This window comes from Delphinus delphis, chromosome 18 (genome assembly GCF_949987515.2).
Source record: "Delphinus delphis chromosome 18, mDelDel1.2, whole genome shotgun sequence".
Taxonomy (NCBI): Eukaryota; Metazoa; Chordata; class Mammalia; order Artiodactyla; family Delphinidae; genus Delphinus; species Delphinus delphis.
Window position 1 is genome coordinate 5,809,157 of NC_082700.1, and position 20,532 is coordinate 5,829,688.

Below are 20,532 nucleotides of genomic sequence, written 5' to 3' on the forward strand. Positions count from 1 at the left end.
TTTTTGTTTTTCCTTATGACCCAGAATTTTGTAGCTATAATCGCTGGGGTACTCCACTCATTTTCCCAAAAGCAATTTTTAAAAAATGTATGTAGCATTTTTCAGTTACTCTCATTCAACAGCCACTTGTCAAGATCAAGCCAAGGGTGGGAACTTCCTGGCAGTCCAGTGGTTAAGACTTCGCCTTCCAGCGCAGGGGGTGCAGGTTCGATCCCTGGTTGGGGAACTAAGATCCCACATGCCTTGCGGCCAAAACACCAAAACAAAGAAAGAGAAGCAGTATTGTAACAAATTCCATAAAACTTTAAAAATGGTCCACGTCAAAAAAAATTCTTTAAAAAACAAAAAAGATCAAGCCAAGGGTCTATCAGGAGAGGAAGATGATTGTCTTAGAATCAGTGTAATTTACTGAGACAAGGCTCTACTCGGCTATGGGACCTGGGACCAGTTGCCCAGGTGCCCCTACAGAACTCAAGTGTCACTTTCCCTCCTCCCTTCCACCACGACCCTCCAGCTCACCAAGGTGGATTGAGTCCCTCCAATCCATCACCTTCTGTCCTTTCCCACAGCTATGACAACGGTGACCTTGGCAGCAGCCCTACCTGGTGTTCCTGCCTCAGTCTTGACCCCTCTGGTCTCCTCCCGCCACTGAGAATCTGAAGGGAAAAATCTGACCACCTTACTCTGTTGCTAACCCTTTTCCGTCGCTCCCCATGTAGCCTCAAGTGAAATGGATTTTAGGCCCTTTGCTTGTAAAACGGAGAGAAGAAAGCTTCACGGGATTGTTGTGAGAATCGAACAGCATAATGTAAATAAAACCATTTGTTTAAATGAAAAGAAACCACGAATGTAAGCAGTTATTATATTAAGGGAAATTTAAACTTACCAGTAATTTAAATCCCAGGTCCCAGAGCCGAGTAGAGCCTTGTCTCAGTAAATTACACTGATTCTAAGACAATCATCTTCCTCTCCTGATATACCCTTGGCTTGATCTTTCTTTTTAAGAATTTTTTTTGATGTGGACCATTTTTAAAGTCTTTATTGAATTTGTTACAATATTGCTTCTGTTTTATGTTTTGGGTTTTTTTAAAGTAAAGTAGTTAAATGTAGTCACTTGAGTAATTAAATTGATAATTTATCTACTTGAGTAAATAAATTGAAATTAATGCATTATGTCAGAGGTTTGGTAGATTTCTACAAGCTGTAATGATAAAGTGGTGATACTGATTTTTCTGTACATTACATATACATATCAGAGGTTATGTCCAAATCAGTGCTCAGGTGGGAACCATCTAAATAACAGTTTGCTTATGATCCACATGCACGGTGTGGTATCACGCAGACAAAGCTATACAGCCCTGATTCTTTTTCTCAGAACCCTATCAGACTACAGATCTATGCCTTTTCAAAAGAGGTGTCTAATAGCGTTTCTCATCATTACAGAAAACCAAAATGAAACGCCAACACATCTGCAGATGCTTACCAGGGGCAGAAATCGTCCAAACAATAACATATTCTAAAGTAAACATTCAACAATAATAAATAAGTGATAACCAGTTGACATCTAGTAAGTAGTCACAGCTGTGTATTAGGAACTGGTTGGAGTTATTAGTCCCAGAGACCATCCTGAGTCACAAGAGACCAGACCAGTTTTGCGCCCCTGAATAAAATCAAACCTGTAATGTTGTAAATATCCAATAATAATGGAAAATCTTCTCAGACACAAAATTAATAAAAGAATGAAAATAGGAAATGCATAAAATGTTAGGATACTTGGAAAAGTTACAGCTGCTGAATGAATTATATCATAGCTAACTTGGCTTTCAGTAAAGTGTGATTATGAGACCGATATCACTCTACCGGGAAACAGACAACAAAATCCGTGTTACTATTCAGAGCAGTGCAGTTACAGGCACCTAGCAAGTGTTCCCTAAATATTTGCTAACCAAGTTAACTGGCAAAGAACACTCAGGTGCTCTCTTATGGTCCCTATTATTGATTCACATATCTTTTGTTATTAGTGCTATTTAAAAGTCACGTCTCATAAAGATTTTCCCAATGAACGCATATAATATGCACGGTATTCCAATAACAATGCCCTATGAAACACAATCAGCACATTTTGATATCCTTCCCTCTCCAAGAACAGTCTTGGAAACAGAGAATTTCCTTCTACCCAACCAAGTTGTGCAGGAGTTTTGAGATACTAGGACTTGTACCTTTATGCTAATGTTTGTGGGCTACTACCAGAGAGCAGACGTGATACATGACACCACGGCCAGTACTCACCCCCCACAGCCTCATACCAGACAGCGAGAATGAGTGATGCCTCTCTTTCCTACTTGGCCAGAAATTCATCCTCACTGTCAATTTCAACAGAGTATTCCACACAGCCCTGTTAATCGCTTCATGTATTCATTTGACAAATATTACCGAATTCTTGCTATGAGCCAGGCGCTGTACCCGGGAGGCACTTTGCAGATAAAAGTAATTAAGGCAGACATGGACCTTGCCCTCACAGGGCTTAGAGTGACTATTGATTTGACACCCAGAGTGATCCTTACTTGCCAGATCTGCTCTATTGTATAGTGGAAGTGGAGATAATTCTAAATACCTAAGTTTCTCTTCTGTTTTCAAAGGGGCTTGAAGCTGACAGGTTCTGCACACCTACCTACTGGCTGCATAACCCATGAGGCCTACTGAGTAATGTAGGAGTGAAAGATGAAAATAACCGAATGTCATTTCTTAGGGAAAAAAAGAGAAATGGTCTTTTACTCATTTAAGTGTTTGATTCGGAAGGTCAGACCAATTAACCCACAGGAGAAAGTTTTATAAGAATTTTAGTGTAAATGAAATTTCCCCCCATTTCCCCTAGAGAGACAGGAATAAAAGCATTTTCTTTCCTCCACAAGCACCAGAACATAACCTACTATGGGGAGCTAGAAAAAGAGAACAGATGTCTGAGCACATGCCTTTTTCCATCACCACTGGCACACGTCGTGTCTGTGTCTCTCCCTTTAATCCTGCTCCCCCCCCGACCCCGCCCTCTCTTCCCTCTTGGAGAAGGCAGCTCTGCCTTCTCCAAGCCAAGATCCCTGGCCTCCTTCCTCCTCTTATTTTTAAGTGGGCTGGTTGCGTTCCTTTGATGGCGATCAGCTAGCAAGTTGTCGCCTCCTCCAGTTCTCTGCCCACCGCACCCCCTCCCCCCGGAAAAGTGCAAGATGTGCAAACAGGGGTTTGGCGGAGCAGGATAGAAAAGTGACTCAGTCAAAGCAGGCTGATGCGAGCTACTATGTTACTGCCAATATCACACTACTGTTCTACTGTCTCTAAGACTAACCCTGAATCTGGAAAATTACATATTAGGCTCAGGTAAAACACTCCAAAAAAGATTCCCACCAAAATGTAAGTCTATGGTGCTGCCTTCAATGCAAAGACCCAGTTCTCTAACTCGCCGGGAGGAAGACCCAGGATGTGTGTTCAGGCTATTGACGCTGATGGTTGGTTGTTTTGTTTTTTTAACTTGAGTTTGTGCCTGAGGTGCCTACTAATTTTGCTCCATGTGTTAGAGCTCTAGCTCTAAGGCTAGAGTCTTGTGCAAGTTTTGGAAACTGGCTGGAACAAAACAAGGAAGAACAAAGTGACAAGTCATCTTCCTTATTATTCCTTCCAGGGATCCATTGCTACTGCCACTTTATGTTTCTTTAAGGATTTTATATTTCTTCCCTCTGAATATTATTTCATTGCTTCATTCTCTAAAGAAGGAAAAAACTAAAAAATTATACTATAAAAATTATAACCAGAACATGATTCATTTTTTGTCTTTCGCCCTTTTCACTATGCAATGGCAGGTGGCTACTCTCATATCTTTCTAATACTCGCTTTGTGAACATGAAATAATACAGTATCATTAACTGGAATTAATTTTGTAACCTTCGAGTGACATTGCCAACATTACACTTACGAATTTAGTATAGAACCGTATTTTACAATTCCAACCTATCAGAGAATGCAGTTGTGTTAAAGGACAAAACTCTGTATTGTATTTTGGGCTTCTCAATAATTAGGAAATAGAACTAAACGCTTGCCATTCATTTATTCATCCCACGATATGCCAGACAGTATTCTAGGTGCCATGGGTACAGTGGTGAACAAAACAGACAAGAGTCTCTCCCTTAAGGGAGCATGCAATTGACTGACTGGTCCTTGAAAATTCTGGTTGAAACTGACACTCAGGAAATACATTAAAACGCACTCCACAAGTTTCAACAGCTAGGGTAGGCTCTCTTTCCTGGCCCACTTCTTTCACAGTCACTAGGAAAGCTCCCTTTCCAAAGGATCAGGTGGATTTATGACCCACTGCAAAGTTAGAGCAAAGAGAATGTAGAAAATGGAAGTCTTACCATTAATAAATATGTAGATTGTAGATTCTGCTTTCTTTTTCTTGGAAGCAGGTGTAGAGAGATATTTGCAGCTGTAGAAGCCAGTGTGGTTTGCCTGAGCCGCGTTCAAAGTCAAAGTACTGCAGAACTGCTTGCCACTCCTTCCACAGGCAGATTTAGTTATGCTCAGCCTCCGGCTTTGGCTTTCCTTATTCACTGTTGCAGGCAAAGACCAGGAATGGGCCCCTTCCCCTCTGCAGTCACAGATAAGAAAACAAAACACAGTCAGTCACGGCTGGGGCCAGTTCTGAAGCTGTCATTTCTATCCTGATGTCTTTTCTTAAGTACAGTCACTTTCTTTACAGAAAAGTAACACATTTAGAAAAGCTTTTAAACAACTCAAAATGTTCGGGGCATCCCTCCCCCTGATTCCCTGTGAGTGAGTAATTCCCTCCCATCCCATGGATGAAGGAATCACCCTCCAGGGGAAGCTGGATGCGTGAGGTTTGCACTTGGCAGATGACGGAAGACCACTGACGTTTACCTGTCTACTCTGGGGGAGGCCACCTTTCTACTCTCCTAGGGAGTGGTTCTGCCTAAGGAAGAGCAATCAGATTGTCCACAAACCAACACGGTCACTCACCTGCATTTGAGATACAGCGTCTGGCCTGCTTGCATCACGTGCTGGGTGCCTTTTAAACTCAGCTCAGGACCTTTTAATTTTGAACCTGAACTACATCCTGGAAAAAAAGTTTTTGAAATGTGTTATTTGCAAATTGCCCTCTAGTCTTTTTTTAAAAGGTGTATCTTTCCATAAAAGGTAACTTTTCATCTTTAACTTACTTGCATAGGCAAAATGGTATATCTGATACAAATTTATTTTAATTCACACATTTTTTTCTATTCCAAGACTTCCTGCTCATGAATATTGTATATCCTACTATGCCAGACGATCTACATAATATTCAAAAGCCCATTAATTTAGAACATTAATAAATTCAATCATGATTCAAAGTGCAACCATATTAAAATATACAGTGACTTCTTAAAAACTCTCAGGATTAAATGTCAATGTCATCCAAAATATATTTCTAATACTGAACTACCAACATGGGTCATCTGGTTACACAGGCCCGTCCGATCTTTTTCCTGAATACAAGGCATGGAACTTTTCCTGGACGCTAGACATAGTTCAGTCATTAGTTGAGCCATGATATTCTAGGCGAGTCATTTCTCTTTCTGAACTGGTTTCCTCATTTGGAAAACTAATTATAGAATCAAAATCAGTTTTAGAAGCCACTTGGTTTGTCTTACATAATCAACTTCCTTCTATAATGGAAGAGAAAAGAGGGAACTGTCTGCTCCTACGTGACATTTGCAAAGTATATTTCACGGGGATCGTTGTGAGGCAATGAGATCAGCTATGCAAAAGCGTGCTCAAATCAACACATCTCCCTACGCCACAATATCTCCTCATGACACAGCATCTCCTCACGACACAATATCTCCATACAACACAGTATCCATCCCGGGGACCAGCTATGAGACCCTGGCCAGGTCACCTTCTCCAGATCTCAGTTCTCTTATCTGTAAGACGGCAGACTGGACTGCGTGACTTTGGTTCTCTGTCCATTTCTGACATCCCCAGACCCACGATTCTTTGAGCCATTGGTGCCACAGAGGTTGAGTCTCTGCTGAAGCTCTCGACTTAGCAGAAGAGGTCTCTGATCAGGAGCCCTCCCCTCGTCCCCTGCTCTCCCCCTCCTCCTGGTAAAAGCAGGAGATGGGGCTCGGGATTAGCAGGGGTAAGGGTCAGCAGGAGGGAGAAAAGATATTCTTGGAAGGAGGGAAGTTATGTATGCAGAGCCGATCCTAGGGAATATCTTCTACATAAAAAATACGTTTCCAGGGCTTCCCTGGTGGCGCAGTGGTTGAGAGTCCGCCTGCCGATGCAGGGGACACGGGTTCGTGCCCCGGTCCGGGGAGGATCCCACATGCCGCGGAGCGGCTGGGCCCGTGAGCCATGGCCGCTGAGCCTGCGCGTCCGGAGCCTGTGCTCCGCAACGGGAGAGGCCACGACAGTGAGAGGCCTGCGTACCACAGAAAGAAAAAAAAAAAGAAAGTTTCCAAAGTGGAATCCAAAGCAGAAGATTGGGATCTTAGACCACAGACCTGCATGTGTCAGACTCCACGGGGTAGTCTAGCAATGATCCCTAGTGTTTCTCTCAGGTCCTAATATCGCAAAGAAAACTAGAGTCAGTGAAAGATCTGCCCTGGAAGCTTAATCTCTCCACTTCCTGCCTCGGCATTACTGGATGTGCTGCTCCTTGGCAACCTCACGTGTGAGCCAGAAAGTCCACAGGCACAGCATGGGAACTTGGTGCTCTGTTGTCTGGGTGGCAGACAGATGCCCCTGTCACCGACACCTAGCAGCATCACTCCCCTCCCCCACTCGCATCAAAGAACGTTTTGCTGGGTATGTAACTGCAAAGATGTTAGATGAACATTACCTGCTTTGCTGGTGTTGCTGATGATATTAATATTTTGAAAGTCACTTTTATATACAGTAGGCCCTGGTATCAAATTATGATTGGAGCAAATGGCTCAATATTAACTAAATTTAAATTCAAACGACCGTTTTATCGAGCTCCCCTTGTTCTATCAAATAACCTCACAGAACAAGTCGACCCATTCAGGTACCTAAAGAAGAATTTTGTACTTTCCTCATGTTTACGAGTTTTCTGAAGTAACAGGGTAGCTCAGAATCAGTGATCCAGGAGGACACTACGTCTTTCAAAAGCCACAGCCAGCAGTTAATAACGCCTGCCCTAAAAAATGTCCAGGCCAGAACAGTTTCTGCCCTTCTTTGTGGCATGGAACTCCAGGGATTTAACTGAGCAATTGTTCGTGGGTTGGAAAAGGTCCACCCCAAGCTTCCTGTGGAAAATTCTGGCAATACTTGCAGGTATCTCTGTGGTGTGTGTGCACAGAATGAGTTTTCCCATCCAGGAGAGGCCAAGGGGAAGATGCCTTCCTTCCCTGGTATGAGGTGATTCCTACTTTTCTCCCCCTTTTTTGTTGCTATTTTGGTTTCCAAATTGTGTGAATCTTTCTCTATCAGTGCCCTAGAACACCAGTACTCCTGACCCTTGTCAGAGAGGATCTTAAACTTTGAAAGAACCACCCAGATTCCAGCAGAGGGAGATGTGTCATGTAGAGAATATCCCTCAACAAATATGCCAACCGCACATCCCTCTCTGCGGTCCCCACTCCAGCTTCCAACCAAAAGAAAACCACCTAACTGAGTGGTTAAATAAGACACTGAGAGAAAAATAGGATTATTGGAAAGCTAAGGGGGATAAATATTGAGAAAAATAGTTTGCTATAGAATTTGTCTCCGCTGACATCACGAGTTTTGCCCTTGGAACAAAGAAGCTTGATAAAAGTAGTTGATTGAAAGAAAGGAAAGGAGAGGTATCAGGAAACAGCATTTTGAAGTAACTGGACACTTTGGGACATCACATCCTTCAGTTAATAGGAAACTAGAATCTCATAAAGATGAACGGAAGTACCAAGACTACAGTTTAACAGGAAAACTCATATAGAAAAAGGAAAGTGAGATATTTATTCCTCAACTGCTCTGAAATGTCATTAGGCCTTGAAATACTTCTTTGAAGCAGTTTAATGCCCATACACCCACTTGCGTCATGAATATTTAACACGTTCTGAGTGTCTCCTGCGTGTCAGACCCTTTCTCCGTCTTGGTGGTGATGTGTATAAGGACGTGAATATGCATACATCCAAGATCTGATATCTTCTTCCCACCGTGAGCAACTCTGTCTGCTCGACTCATGCGTAGCTCAGAGTCACATTGTCCACTTAGAAATAAATCCACAGGATACTTCATCTCGAAGGGTGGAGTGCTACAACCCAACAATGACCCCCCATTGTGAAGCTCGGATGTGGATCAGAACTTTCCACTGTTTGCCATGGTAGAGCCTAGAAGTCTCGTTTAAAAGAATCATTGTCGCCTCAGGAAACTAGCTGGTCCATGAACTATTGTTTTCATCAAAGTCAACTACGACAGAACAACGAGGGTCAAAGAGATCTCCTTATAGAGGAAAATTACTATTTCAATAAAACCAAACAAAAAAACGCAATGCAATCAACATGAAAAGGCAGTCTACTGAACGGGAGAAAATATTTGCAAATCGTATGTCTGATAAGCGGTTGATATTTAAATAAAACCAAACAAAAAACTCAATGCAATCAACATGAAAAGGCAGTCTACTGAACGGGAGAAAATATTTGCAAATCGTATGTCTGATAAGGGGTTGATGTTCAAAATATATATTTAAAAAACCCACATACAACTCAATAGGACAAAACCAAACCATCCGATTTTAAAAATGGGCAGAGGATCTGAACAGACATTTTCCCCAAAGACAGACTGTCAACAGGTACATGTAAAGATACTCAACATCATTAAACATCAGGGAAATGCAAATCAAAACCACAATGAGATATCACCTCACACGTAGAATGACTATTATCAAAAAGACAAGAAATTAACAAGAACTGGGGAGGGTGTGGGAAAAAAGGAACCCCTGTGTACTGTTGGTGGGAAAGTAAATTGGTGCAGCCACTACAGAAAACAGAATGGATATTCCTCAAATAGAACTATCACATGATCCAGCAATTCCACTTCTAGGTATTTATCTGAAGGAAACGAAAACACTTACTCGAAAAGATATGCATTCACATGTTCACTGCAGCATTATTTACAGTAGTCAAGACTAAGTGTCCATCGATGGATAAAGATGTGGTATATATACACCATGGGATACTATTCAGCCATAAAAAAGAATGAAATCTTGCCACTTGCGTCAACATGGATGGACCCTGACGACATTTTGCTAAGTGAAATAAGTCAGAGAAAGACAAATACGGTATCATCTCACTTCCACGTAGAATCAAAAACAAAAACAAACTAAGTGTAGACTATGAAAACGGGCTTTATCCCATGCTTCTTTATTAGGAAAAACTTAAGGTCAAGCACAGTGGGCTAATAGCATTAAAAAGCCAATATGTGTACGTGAACTTACTGACTGAACACTGACACTCTGTACTGTGCTTGTCTGAATATTTTCCCTCGTTGTCTGTTCTGTATTATTGGGTAGGTAGAAAGCGAACAGAGCTTTATGGCTCTTAAACAAACACCCCTTCTTTCCCCACATGATGAACCTCTGGGAGGAAGCCCATGCACAGACTGTTCTAAGATGCTGCTCTACGTTTCCCACCCGTACTTCATTGGGCAAAATGGAATGCTTTCTGGGACCTCAATGGGAAGCGTGAGTAAAATTCCAAGTAAATAAAAAAGGCTTTATTTTGCAACCAAATCAAAGCCCAAATGATTGAGGTTCTTTCTTCAAACCTCTTCAAAGCTACCATGATGGACACTGAGAGAGAGAACACCCACCACAGGTCATTATGAACCAGACAGCCTGGCCCATCACTTTTAAGATTGAGAGCAGGCTCTTATATAAAATTTGACTAAAAGTTATCTTTAGAAAACTGCCTTTTTTATTGATCTGAATAATAATAGTGTTCTGACCTGTTAAATGTAACTTCAAGACAAGGTCATCAGCCCCTCTTCCTTCTAGATGACACCCCCTCACCCCTACTATATTGAAATCAAAGGGCTGTTCTCTGGAAGAAAGGGGCCTTATTCAAACAGGAATCGTGAAACAGCTATGTTATTCCATCTTTGACGGGGAATCATGAATCTCCCCAGCTCTGCTACTAACTAGCTCTGCTGTGGCCCTTGGCAAGTCTCCTTAAGCCTCAGATTCTTCATCCGCCAACAGAGGAGGCTGGACTTAGATTTTTACAATTCCTTCTGGCCTAAAAAGTCAGTGATTCTGAAATCCACAGTGATTCATAACAATGTACAAGTTAGAAATCACATTTTAAAATACTTACAACTACTGGAAGAACAAATAACCCATTTAAAAAATTGACAAAGTATCCGAATAGACATTTTCCCAAAGAAGAAATATAAATGGCCAGGAAGCACATGAAAAGATGCTGGACATCATTAGCCATCAGGAAAATGCAAATCAAAACCACAGTGAGATACCAACTTCACACCCGCTAGGATAGCTTCAATAAAAAGACAAGAACAAGTGCTGATGAGGATGTGAAGAAACAGGAGCCCTCACGTATTGCTGGTAGTACTGTAAAATGGTCCAACTGCTTTGGAAAACAGATTGCAGTTCTTCAGATGGTTAAACATAGAGTTAAACAGATGGCTCAGCAATTCCACTCCTAGGTATCTACCCAAGAGAACCGAAAACATATGTCCAAATAAAAACTTGTATACAAATGTCTGTAGCGGCGTTATCTGTGATAGCCAAAAAGTAGAAACCACCCAAACGACGGGTGGATAAACAAAGGTAGTCGATCCATACAATGGAATATTATTTGGCAATAAAAAGAAATGAAGTACGGATATATGCTACAGCACAGATGACCCCGGAAAACACTGTGCTACGGCACACAGAGGTAAGGCCATGTAGGAACACAGAGAGAAGACAGCTGTCTACAAACCATGGAGAGAGGCCTCAGGAGAAACCCAAACTGATGACACCTTGAGCTTAGACTTCCAGCTTCCAGAACCGTGAGAAAATAATATTGTCTTGTTTAAAAACCAAAAAGAAGCCCGTCACCAAAGGCCACATGTTGTATGATTCCATTCATATGACATGTCCAGGATAGGCAAATCCACACGAGAGAAAATAAGAGTAGTGGTTGGCAGGGGCTTGGGGGAGAAAGGAACAGAAGTGAGTAACAACAGGAGTTTCTTTTGGGGGTGAGAATGTTCTAATATTAGATAGTGAGGACGGTTGCACAACTCTTGTGCATAGACTAAAAATCACTGACTTACGCAATTTAAAATGGTGAGTTTCGTGGTATGTGAATTTTATCTCAATAAAGCTGTTTTGAAAACAAAACTTATGACTAAAATAATCAGAGTTAAGTTGCATATTGAGCTATTTTGAATTCTGTTGCTACATACAACCTCATCAGTGTTAGATTTTTGTACTTGTAGTTGTTTCTCCAGCTTAAAGCTTCAGAAGGCTGATGTTAGAGAATTTTTACTTCGTGTTCAATAACATCATTATTTATGTATTAGAAGATTTACAAACATATTGCAAGAAACTCACTGTTCCCCCAAATTGCAATCTTTTAAATTTAATGTTAATTGAAAATCACTTCCAATTGCATCTTTTGAATTTTACCTATTTAAATCGGAATTTTAACAAATTGAGTCACGTCAAAAATTACGTTGCTAGAGCTCTTGGAAGAAATCTACGGTATTTCCTTTAATATTAAAATTATTGATTTCTAATGGATTTGGTTTTAATGCAAAGCTTTGTATATTAGGTCTCTTTCAAATGAGAGGCATCTGTCTTTGATTTTACATACCACGTTTTCAATAGTACATAATCCTACATGATAAATGACCTCTTTATCTAAATATAGATCCCCAAGTATCATGTTTCTAAAATTTGATGTTAAGACCTCGAGTCTTTACCAAGGTTGTGTGAGGTTAATTAAACATAATTCATAATAAAAGAAGACTTTTCTTTCCTCAAGATGTAGCTTATTAAAAGCTTAAGTCTCATAGACTAAACCTCATGGAATCTTTTTGGTTGGTGGCAAGGGTGGGAAAAAGGTTAAGAATGCAAATGAAACAAATTTCCAGAAACTTCCAAAACTTTTGTTTGAGATGCTAATGCCTACGGGGCTCTAATACTTAATAAGAAGTTAACTCTTGGTCTTAACTTCTGTGTCGTGCCTCTATTAAAGTATTTGTCAGATAATATGAAGGGTCCCTTATAACTGAACACAGTTCAGTTGTATGGTCAGTTATCACACTGAACACACAACTGAAGACATTATACTACTTGAAGTATTATAACATACTACTTGAAGACATGATAACGTACATTTTTCTCTCACTTCTAGCATGATGGGGAAAGACCAGAGACCTCCTGTTCCGTCTACCAGCAGACTAAATCCAAGGTGGGAAAGCCATGGGAGTCTGTATGACAGCAGCGTAACTCAAGCAAGTCCCACAATGAGAGGCGACATTAGTTTTTTAAATGTTCTTTTCCTCCCAGAACAGCTGGCCTTAAATCAAGGAAGGATCTAGAGAAATGAAAGGATGTTTACGTAAAGACATGCACACATACATTGCTGCCTACGGGGAACATGCTTTCCTCCCCGGGAAGTTTGTTTTAGGAGTGGTGGAAGGTGGGTTTAGAAACGAGAGGGGGCATGTACGTTCTCTCAGGCACAGGGAAACCTCTTTCCACGCTTGGACTCAGAAACTGACATGTACTCGGCAACAGCAAGAAGCTCTGACTCACTGTTGACTAATCCCTCGTGGAGATACGATTGTGACGTTTAGATGGACAGATGTAGGATATCTTAGGTTATGATAACTGTGCTCTTGGTCCCAGGTCCACAAAGGACGGAATGGTTAGGTAGCTGCTTCCAGCAGGAATACACCTAATTTGTAGCAAGTTGCTAATCCCAGAGACTTGCTATTTTCTTTCTCATCTTTTTATTATCAAAGGGACCCACAAAAAAAGAATTCAATGGTTTCTTGCTTCAGAGTTTCTGCCATCCCAAGTAATCCCCAAATCATCAGATCCAAACTAGGAAGCACCTGATCTCCATGCCTTAAGAGAAAATTTAAGTCATTTATATAGCATTTATGTCTTGAATTCAGGTATAAAAACACAAGCGAAAAAATTGCTTAATTTCAGCAGTGACAGTTGGCACAGCCCTCAACCTATGTTTACTTGAATAATTTGCTTGCTTTAAAGCTTACAGTTCACACTTTGTCAGTCAACAAAATCCACCAACAGCTTTCCAGTGCAGCACACAGAGGACACCAGGGTATTAGCCCCTGAAGTGACCATGGTCTTGGTTCCACCCATACATGGGTGATGGACTTCACTCATTTTTCCTTAAACTCTATAAAGGTTATTGAAAAGAAAAACAATCTGTGTGGTTTAAGATGTTTACCGAGAGAAAAGTCCTCTACTGACGTCGGCATTCCTACTGTCAACGTTTACGAGGGGCACGTCCTCAGGGTACCTCTCTGAGCTTTTTCCTTGACACTGGCTTCTCGGAGGGTCATGGTTTAACAGGGCACGTTCATTTATCATCGGGCCTGTCACCGGCTACCATCAGGAGCCTACCCTCCGAGTGACCTGTACCCAGGAACAGCTCCTTTTCATGTGACATCAGAGTTAATTAAGGTTGGTCAGTGACAAATCTCCTGCCGACCGAGGAGTTACCTTTTTACCCCCCCCCAAACGCTCGACTCTCACACCGATGTCCTTTTATTGAATGAGTTCACGAGCCACTTCCATAGAACTGTCTAACGAGATGTCATTTCAATTTACCATACGACGTCAAGGGAGTTATCTGAGCGGCTTGGAGCAAGGGTCAGGATCTGGTTGACAGGGCACGAGACATAGCTCACAAAGCATTCAGTAGAGAAGACGGTAGGCTTTCCTCTGCTTACACAAAAGGAGATGAACAGAACCAGTGCACTTTATACCCTAAAAACGCAAAGAGGAGGGTTTGGGGTCTTAGGGAGGACTCGGCACGGCTGTGTCTCTACCAGTAGCAGGAAACGCACTACACGTGAAGCAGACACCCTACCATCCTCTGTTCTTATCCAATGTTACTGTTCAGAGGACTGTGGGGCAACTGGACCTGATGACACCTCACACAGAAGGGCTTATAATCACCGGCAGCGTTATGCCATCATGCATGTCGGTTTACAAGTTATTTCAGGCCAGACTGTATTAACTTTCAGGTTATAAACACCTGAAAAAAAGAACACTCCGCAGAGATTCAATAAACACACATGCGATATACAAACACTTGGTTTACTGGAAGCAACCAGGGTTTCTCTGCTGTTCTTCCTCTTTCATCAATCGGTGCACCCTAGCATTTGGAGCAAGTTGCATCATTAGGCATAGCAGTCGTATTAATAAGATGTTTGAACGGCCCTAATATTAAACTTCTCTCCTCTGAATTGTTGAGGATTACAAGTTTCAGTTCAGCCAGAGGTATCCTCTGGATTCTTTTTAAACAATCCGCAGTCTGGAAGCATAGGACAGTATGTAGGCAACCCACAATTGAAAATCTCAAGTCTTCCCTATTCTACATGGCATTAGGATGATGCTTTGTTCTACCACAAAACATTTGACCACACACTCTGTGTATGACTGTTCAATGCCGAAGTTCCGGGCATCTAGGGAGACAATGACAGCAGGGCCCCGGAATACATGTTATTTACGTGGATCCCTCTGGGCTCCTTTAGGAAGGAAAGCATCCCAGAGGAGACCTGGGAAATATTTCATCGATTCAATAAAGGAGCTTGCCATAGAATGGTTAAAGTATAAGAACGGGAATCAGAACTCTAAATTTGAGTTGAGACATCGTGTAGAACCTGTCATGTAACCCTGATAATCCTCAGGTTCACACACAATTCTTTCTGGAAAAAACTGAATATATCGTGGAGCTGTATGTTGGAATGCTATTAAGTAACCATAAAAAATATTTATCATGCCAGGGCTTCCCTGGTGACGCAGTGGTTGAGAGTCCGCCTGCCGATGCAGGGGACGCGGGTTCGCGCCCCGGTCCGGGAAGATCCCACATGCCGCGGAGCGGCTGGGCCCGTGAGCCATGGCCGCTGAGCCTGCGCGTTCGGAGCCTGTGCTCCGCAACGGGAGAAGCCACAGCAGTGAGAGGCCCGCGTACCGCAAAAAAAAAAAAAAAAAAAAAATTTATCATGCCAAAGTTTTAATTTCAAATCCAACGTTATGCCTTAAAAATTTTGTACCATAAAATGAAGAAAGGCTGGCAAGTAGGCAGGCAGGAAAGCGTGTACCTTAAACTCTAGCTATCCATGCAAGAAAAGGACGAAACGTTATTATCCCTAACTCAAATTTTGGTCTATCCTTTTTATATCGTATATTCTTCAACTTTCTCACCTATGACAAATAATGACACAACCCCACTTGCTGTGCATATAAACATACGGGAGAAATAAAATGAGATTGGAGGGCTGAGTGTGGTAAAGTCCTGATGTTAATTTCAAGCTTATTCTGATAGAGTTTCTGGAGTCCAAACTACATAGAACACATTCTTCCACAGCACTTTAGACTGTATATAAAGGCGGTGCCTTATGAATTCACTCACTGAAAGTTGAGAGAGCTCCAGTCTTTGTTACCAATAACATATACAAACCCTCTGACCCTTGAGATTTAAATAGTCAAGAGAGTGCAATAAAGTTATGCATCATCGGGGAATTGAGGTTTTGAAAGCTGCCTTAGCATACTTTCTAAGGCTCATTAAACACTGTCCTTGACCATTGTGTTTCTATTGTCAAAATCAGTTTCCTTCTAAATTAAACAATTTGGAATACAATCGCTTTTCATTACACGTATTTTGGAGATTAATCCTGCACAGACAATGGGGTGGGTGTGTTGACTGAAAAGTGCTTTTAAATTCTGCTTTGCTTTAATTTTCATGTTTTCTTTAGACTCAATTTACATAGTAAATGTGGGTAATAGCTGGCCTTCCTGAGATTTTTTTTTTTTAAAGTTTGTAAATTCTTAGATGGAATTAACGTTATACAAGTTCTGCTGACAGCCAAGCTTCTGGAAGGGAAAGGAACCAATTAAAAGCAGTATGCTGCCACCAGAAGTATCTCAATTTTTAAAGAAATAATTGACTGAAGGTTTTTCAGTCACTTCAGTATGTGATATTCAGGTCTTCCTTACAAATATCCATGACAGACTTTAAAGTAATTTGCACCCAAAACCTGGAGAATATTGGTTTTAATTCTCAGGTCGTTTTTACTCATACAGTTTCATTCATCTATTATAGAATTAGCATTTTTAATATCCTCCAGGATATCATATATCAGATGGAAGAAAAAATAAAACCAAACACCGATTTCTGTTATCAGTTGGCCATCAACCTCACAAGCTCTAAGATAACTTATGGATCAGCTCATTCTGGAGGACAAGACCAAAACCAAGAAGTAGAAGTTACGTAAAAGCAGAAGGAAGCACTGTGAAGAGAGGTAGCGAGGTCCCCAATACTGGAGCTGTCCCCACAAAGTGAAACCACCAACCCCGAGATGACACTGATGAAGTGAGTGGGTTAAGGGTTGGACTCCCATCCATGATTCCAGGAGGCTGGGAATGCATCACCCTCATTTATCTATCCTTCTTATCTCTTTTACTGCCAGCCAATCCTGGTTTTTTCCCTCCTCCCTTCCTGATACTACCCCTTCCTCTCACCCCCTCACCTTGGTGCTCTCTCTGCGCTGTAACCTCAGCATTTATTCTTCCATTTAATATCTCATATTCTAACAGAAGGATACAATAATAAACAAGACAAACAAGATCGCTTCTTTGAAGGGTTTATAACGTAGGCTGGACAACAGATAAGTCTATACAGACAGATGTAACTTTATACTTATAAATGAGTTTTTATACAAGTGTAAAGTTACATTATGTTAGTGGCTGATCAGAGGGAAGTGTACCAGATGTGGGAGGGAGGGGAGGAATCCAGCCCAGGGAGTGAAGGACGTGCTCTCAGAAGAATGATGTTGAAGGTAAGACCTGAAGAATGAGCGTGTGTTTGCCGAAGGGTCTCTTTCTCTCTCCTTCAAATCTGCAGACCCTCTAAAACCCAACTTTACTTTGCAAACAACTGTTTTCTTTTATCAGCTACTCTTAATTCTCTTGCTTCTACAGCTCTGCTTTCCTTGATCTCTTTGCTCAGAAGAGAGACCTCTATTGTTTCTTTCCAATGCCTTGGTGTGCATAGATAGATAGATAGAGATAATTTTTTTTTTTTTTTTTTAAGTCTGGGGTCTACCTGACTTCAGTTGCTATTAGGGAAAAAAAGCCACAAGTGAACATTCACTAGAAGATATGCCTTGGTCACACTGTGCCTTTTTTTGTTTTAATATAAAATTTATTTTTTTTGCAGTACGTGGGCCTCTCACTGCTGTGGCCTCTCCCGTTGCGGCGCACAGGCTCCGGACGCACAGGCTCAGCGGCCATGGCTCACAGGCCCAGCCGCTCCGCGGCATGTGGGATCTTCCCGAACCGGGGCACGAACCCGTGTCCCCTAGCATCGGCAGGCGGACTCTCAACCACTGCGCCACCAGGGCTGCGTTGGGTTTTTGTTGCTTTGTGCAGGCTTTCTCTAGTTGCGGCAAGCAGGGGTTACTCTTTGTTGCGGTGCCCGGGCTTCTCATTGCGGTGGCTTCTCTTGTTGCAGAGCACAGGCTCTAGGCACGCGGGCTTCAGTAGTTGTGGCTCGCGGGCTCTAGAGCGCAGGCTCAGTAGTTGTGGCGCACGGGCTTAGTTGCTCTGCAGCATGTGGGATCTTCCTGGACCAGGGCTCAAACCTGTGTTCCCTGCATTGGCAGGTGGATTCTTAACCACTGCGCCACCAGGGAAGTCCCACACTGTGCTTTTTGAAATCATGGAAGAGGGATAGACACAGAATGAGGGGAATAAAAGAAAATGATCAGATGTGATCAGTCCTAGCCAGGACTTAACTTGTGCCTCCTCTTCTCTCCTCTTCCTAGCCTACACCATGGATGGTCCAGAGCTAAGGGGAAATGGTTTTCAAAGCAAATGTTCTTATCCAAGAGGGCGAACACAATAGCAGCAATAATAACATCACCTGATATGTTTAGGCTGCGTTGCTGTACCTACAAATTAAGGTTCCCAAATCAACTGCCTTTCTTCTGTGCCGTTTGGGAACCTTGACCAGCTAAGTGTATCCCAGGAGGAGGGTCCATCTAAAGGAAATATCTCTTGGGAGCCATTTCTGTAGTGGCCAGGCAGCTTAGATCAGAATTCTGAATTCTGAGTCTAGATTCGAATCAGGAGAACACAGCAGCTCAGTCAAGGATAAGAAAGGGGTCATTGGAGCCAGAGGATGGCCCAGAAGGAAGGAACAGAACGTTTCAGATGTGTGGGGAGAATTCCTGCCAGCTCTTGGACATATTTCTGCCAATCTCCTCCACTATACCCGCACAATATCGAACCAATATGGAACCCTGATTCTTAAAAGGCCTCTGAGACCCAGAGGGACATCTAGGATACAGCTCTAGTCAGTTCAACCAGCATTTATTGAGTGACTACTATATGCCAGGCACTGTCCTAGATTCACAGCTGTGAAGACAGGGCAGAAACCAGCCCTTCCTCTTGAAGGGCTTTCAGCTCTGAGAGGCCCCTTAAGACATGAGTCACCAAGAAGCAGATTAGGTGAGTACCACCACGTGTTCAAGATTATCTAAGTCAACAAACAGAGATCACCTCAAAGCTAGGTACACCTTGTTTTTAAAGGACACGTTTCTGAGTACAGGGAGTCACGAATTCTTCACTAACATAGATGAGTCATTTCAGTAAAATTCACAGTTAACATCACAAAATAAGACACTCAATGGTCAATACAGAGCACGATAGATACAACCATGTTTCCATCTTGAAATAAAATATAATAGGTTAATTGATGATTGCTCGAGCACTTTTTAAGGGAATATGTTAAAAATGCTCTAAAATAAAAGGGGCTTCCAAGCATGCCTGAACTCATGCTAGAGGTTGAGCATGAACCTGGAATGATGACTGGTTATGAAACTGACATCACGAGAATTAAATTCAATACAGCCCATGCTTTCCCTCGTGAAATCACAGCAGAAGATACAGCATTCCGAAACACTTGTCAGAAAACATATTTCTCAAAAGACATTTCCCCTCCCAAGTTTCTACTTAACACTCTTCCAAAATGGTGAGTGAATTATTCCAGTAAAGCAATGCTATGCCCATCTGCCTGCACCATGAACCACACTGAAAATCAACGACAACTCTATTTCTACTCTTTAGAATTTTACTACTCCTAAAAAGACATCTACCCAGATTATAGAATCGCTAAGTTTAATGACCAGTCCAAAAGGGCTAAAGCAAACTAGAAATTCTTGAAAGTTAGCATTCATGAGAGTTTCCTGCGTTTTTAAGTGACTTTGTGTGGCAAATACTGAACTTAAGGTATTTTTCATTTACCAGCTTTGAGGACAGGGAATGGGGTAGGGGAGTGAGTGGTAGAACACTTCTAATCTGTACACCAATGATGTGTGCCAAATATTCCCTAACCCCCAAGAAGTTGTAGGTACACAAAGTCCATTCTAGGGCAATACGATGACTCAATTCCCATGCTTTTTTTTTTTTTTTCCTTCTTCTCTAGTTCTAGCAGAATTCCCTATGGAGAAGATTTTAAAGCTATAAAAATTTCCAAATAACAACAGAGAACAAAAATCTGATCCAGCAGGAGACATTAAGTAGAAAAGAGTTAAACAGTTTTCCAAAAAGAAAACAATACCATTCATCATAGACAAAATGCTATAACACAAGTTTACATTGCCTTTTAAAATTGTTTGTTTGCAATCCCCTCTAATATATCCCCGCCTTTCCATCTGTTTACATATATTTTTGGTTTCTCTAATGCCAACTTAGAAAAAGAAAATCATAAAAATCAAACTATATATATAACTACTCCTTATAACTTTCATCCAAACCATGTATCCCTTTGACCACACTTTCTACTGTTTCCTTGGAACAAAAGATAAAACTCCTCTATAGGTGGCAAAACAACATTTTTCTCAGATTCAGATAAACATGGCCATGTTCTGGTATCAAAAAATATCTCTCTCAATGTGGAGAAAAGGGAACCCTCGTACACAACTGTTGCTGGGAATGTAAGTTGGTACAGCCACTACGGAAAGCAGTATGGAGGTTCCTCAAAAAAGTAAAAATAGAGCTACCATATGATCCAGCAATCCCACTCCTGGGCATATATCCAGACAAAACTATAATTCAAAAAAATACACGTACCCCTATGTTCATAGCAGCATTATTTACAATAACCAAGACATGGAAGCAACCTAAATGTCCATCAGCAGATGAATGCATAAAGGAGATGTGGTACATATGGGCAATGGAATACTACTCAGCCGTAAAAAAGAATGAAA

The 20,532-nt window shown here is 41.6% G+C and overlaps 1 protein-coding gene across 1 annotated transcript in view; it reads right to left on the reverse strand.

Annotated features, from left to right (window-relative positions):
* Window positions 1-20,532, reverse strand: part of FLT1 (fms related receptor tyrosine kinase 1) — a 172,639-nt gene that overhangs the window by 140,514 nt on the left and 11,593 nt on the right. The window contains exons 2-3 of the mRNA XM_059995932.1: window positions 5,026-5,122; window positions 4,404-4,636 (exon numbers count right to left, since the gene is read on the reverse strand). Of these exons, the coding sequence (XP_059851915.1) occupies window positions 4,404-4,636; window positions 5,026-5,122 (330 nt within the window). The remainder of the gene's footprint in view (window positions 1-4,403; window positions 4,637-5,025; window positions 5,123-20,532) is intronic.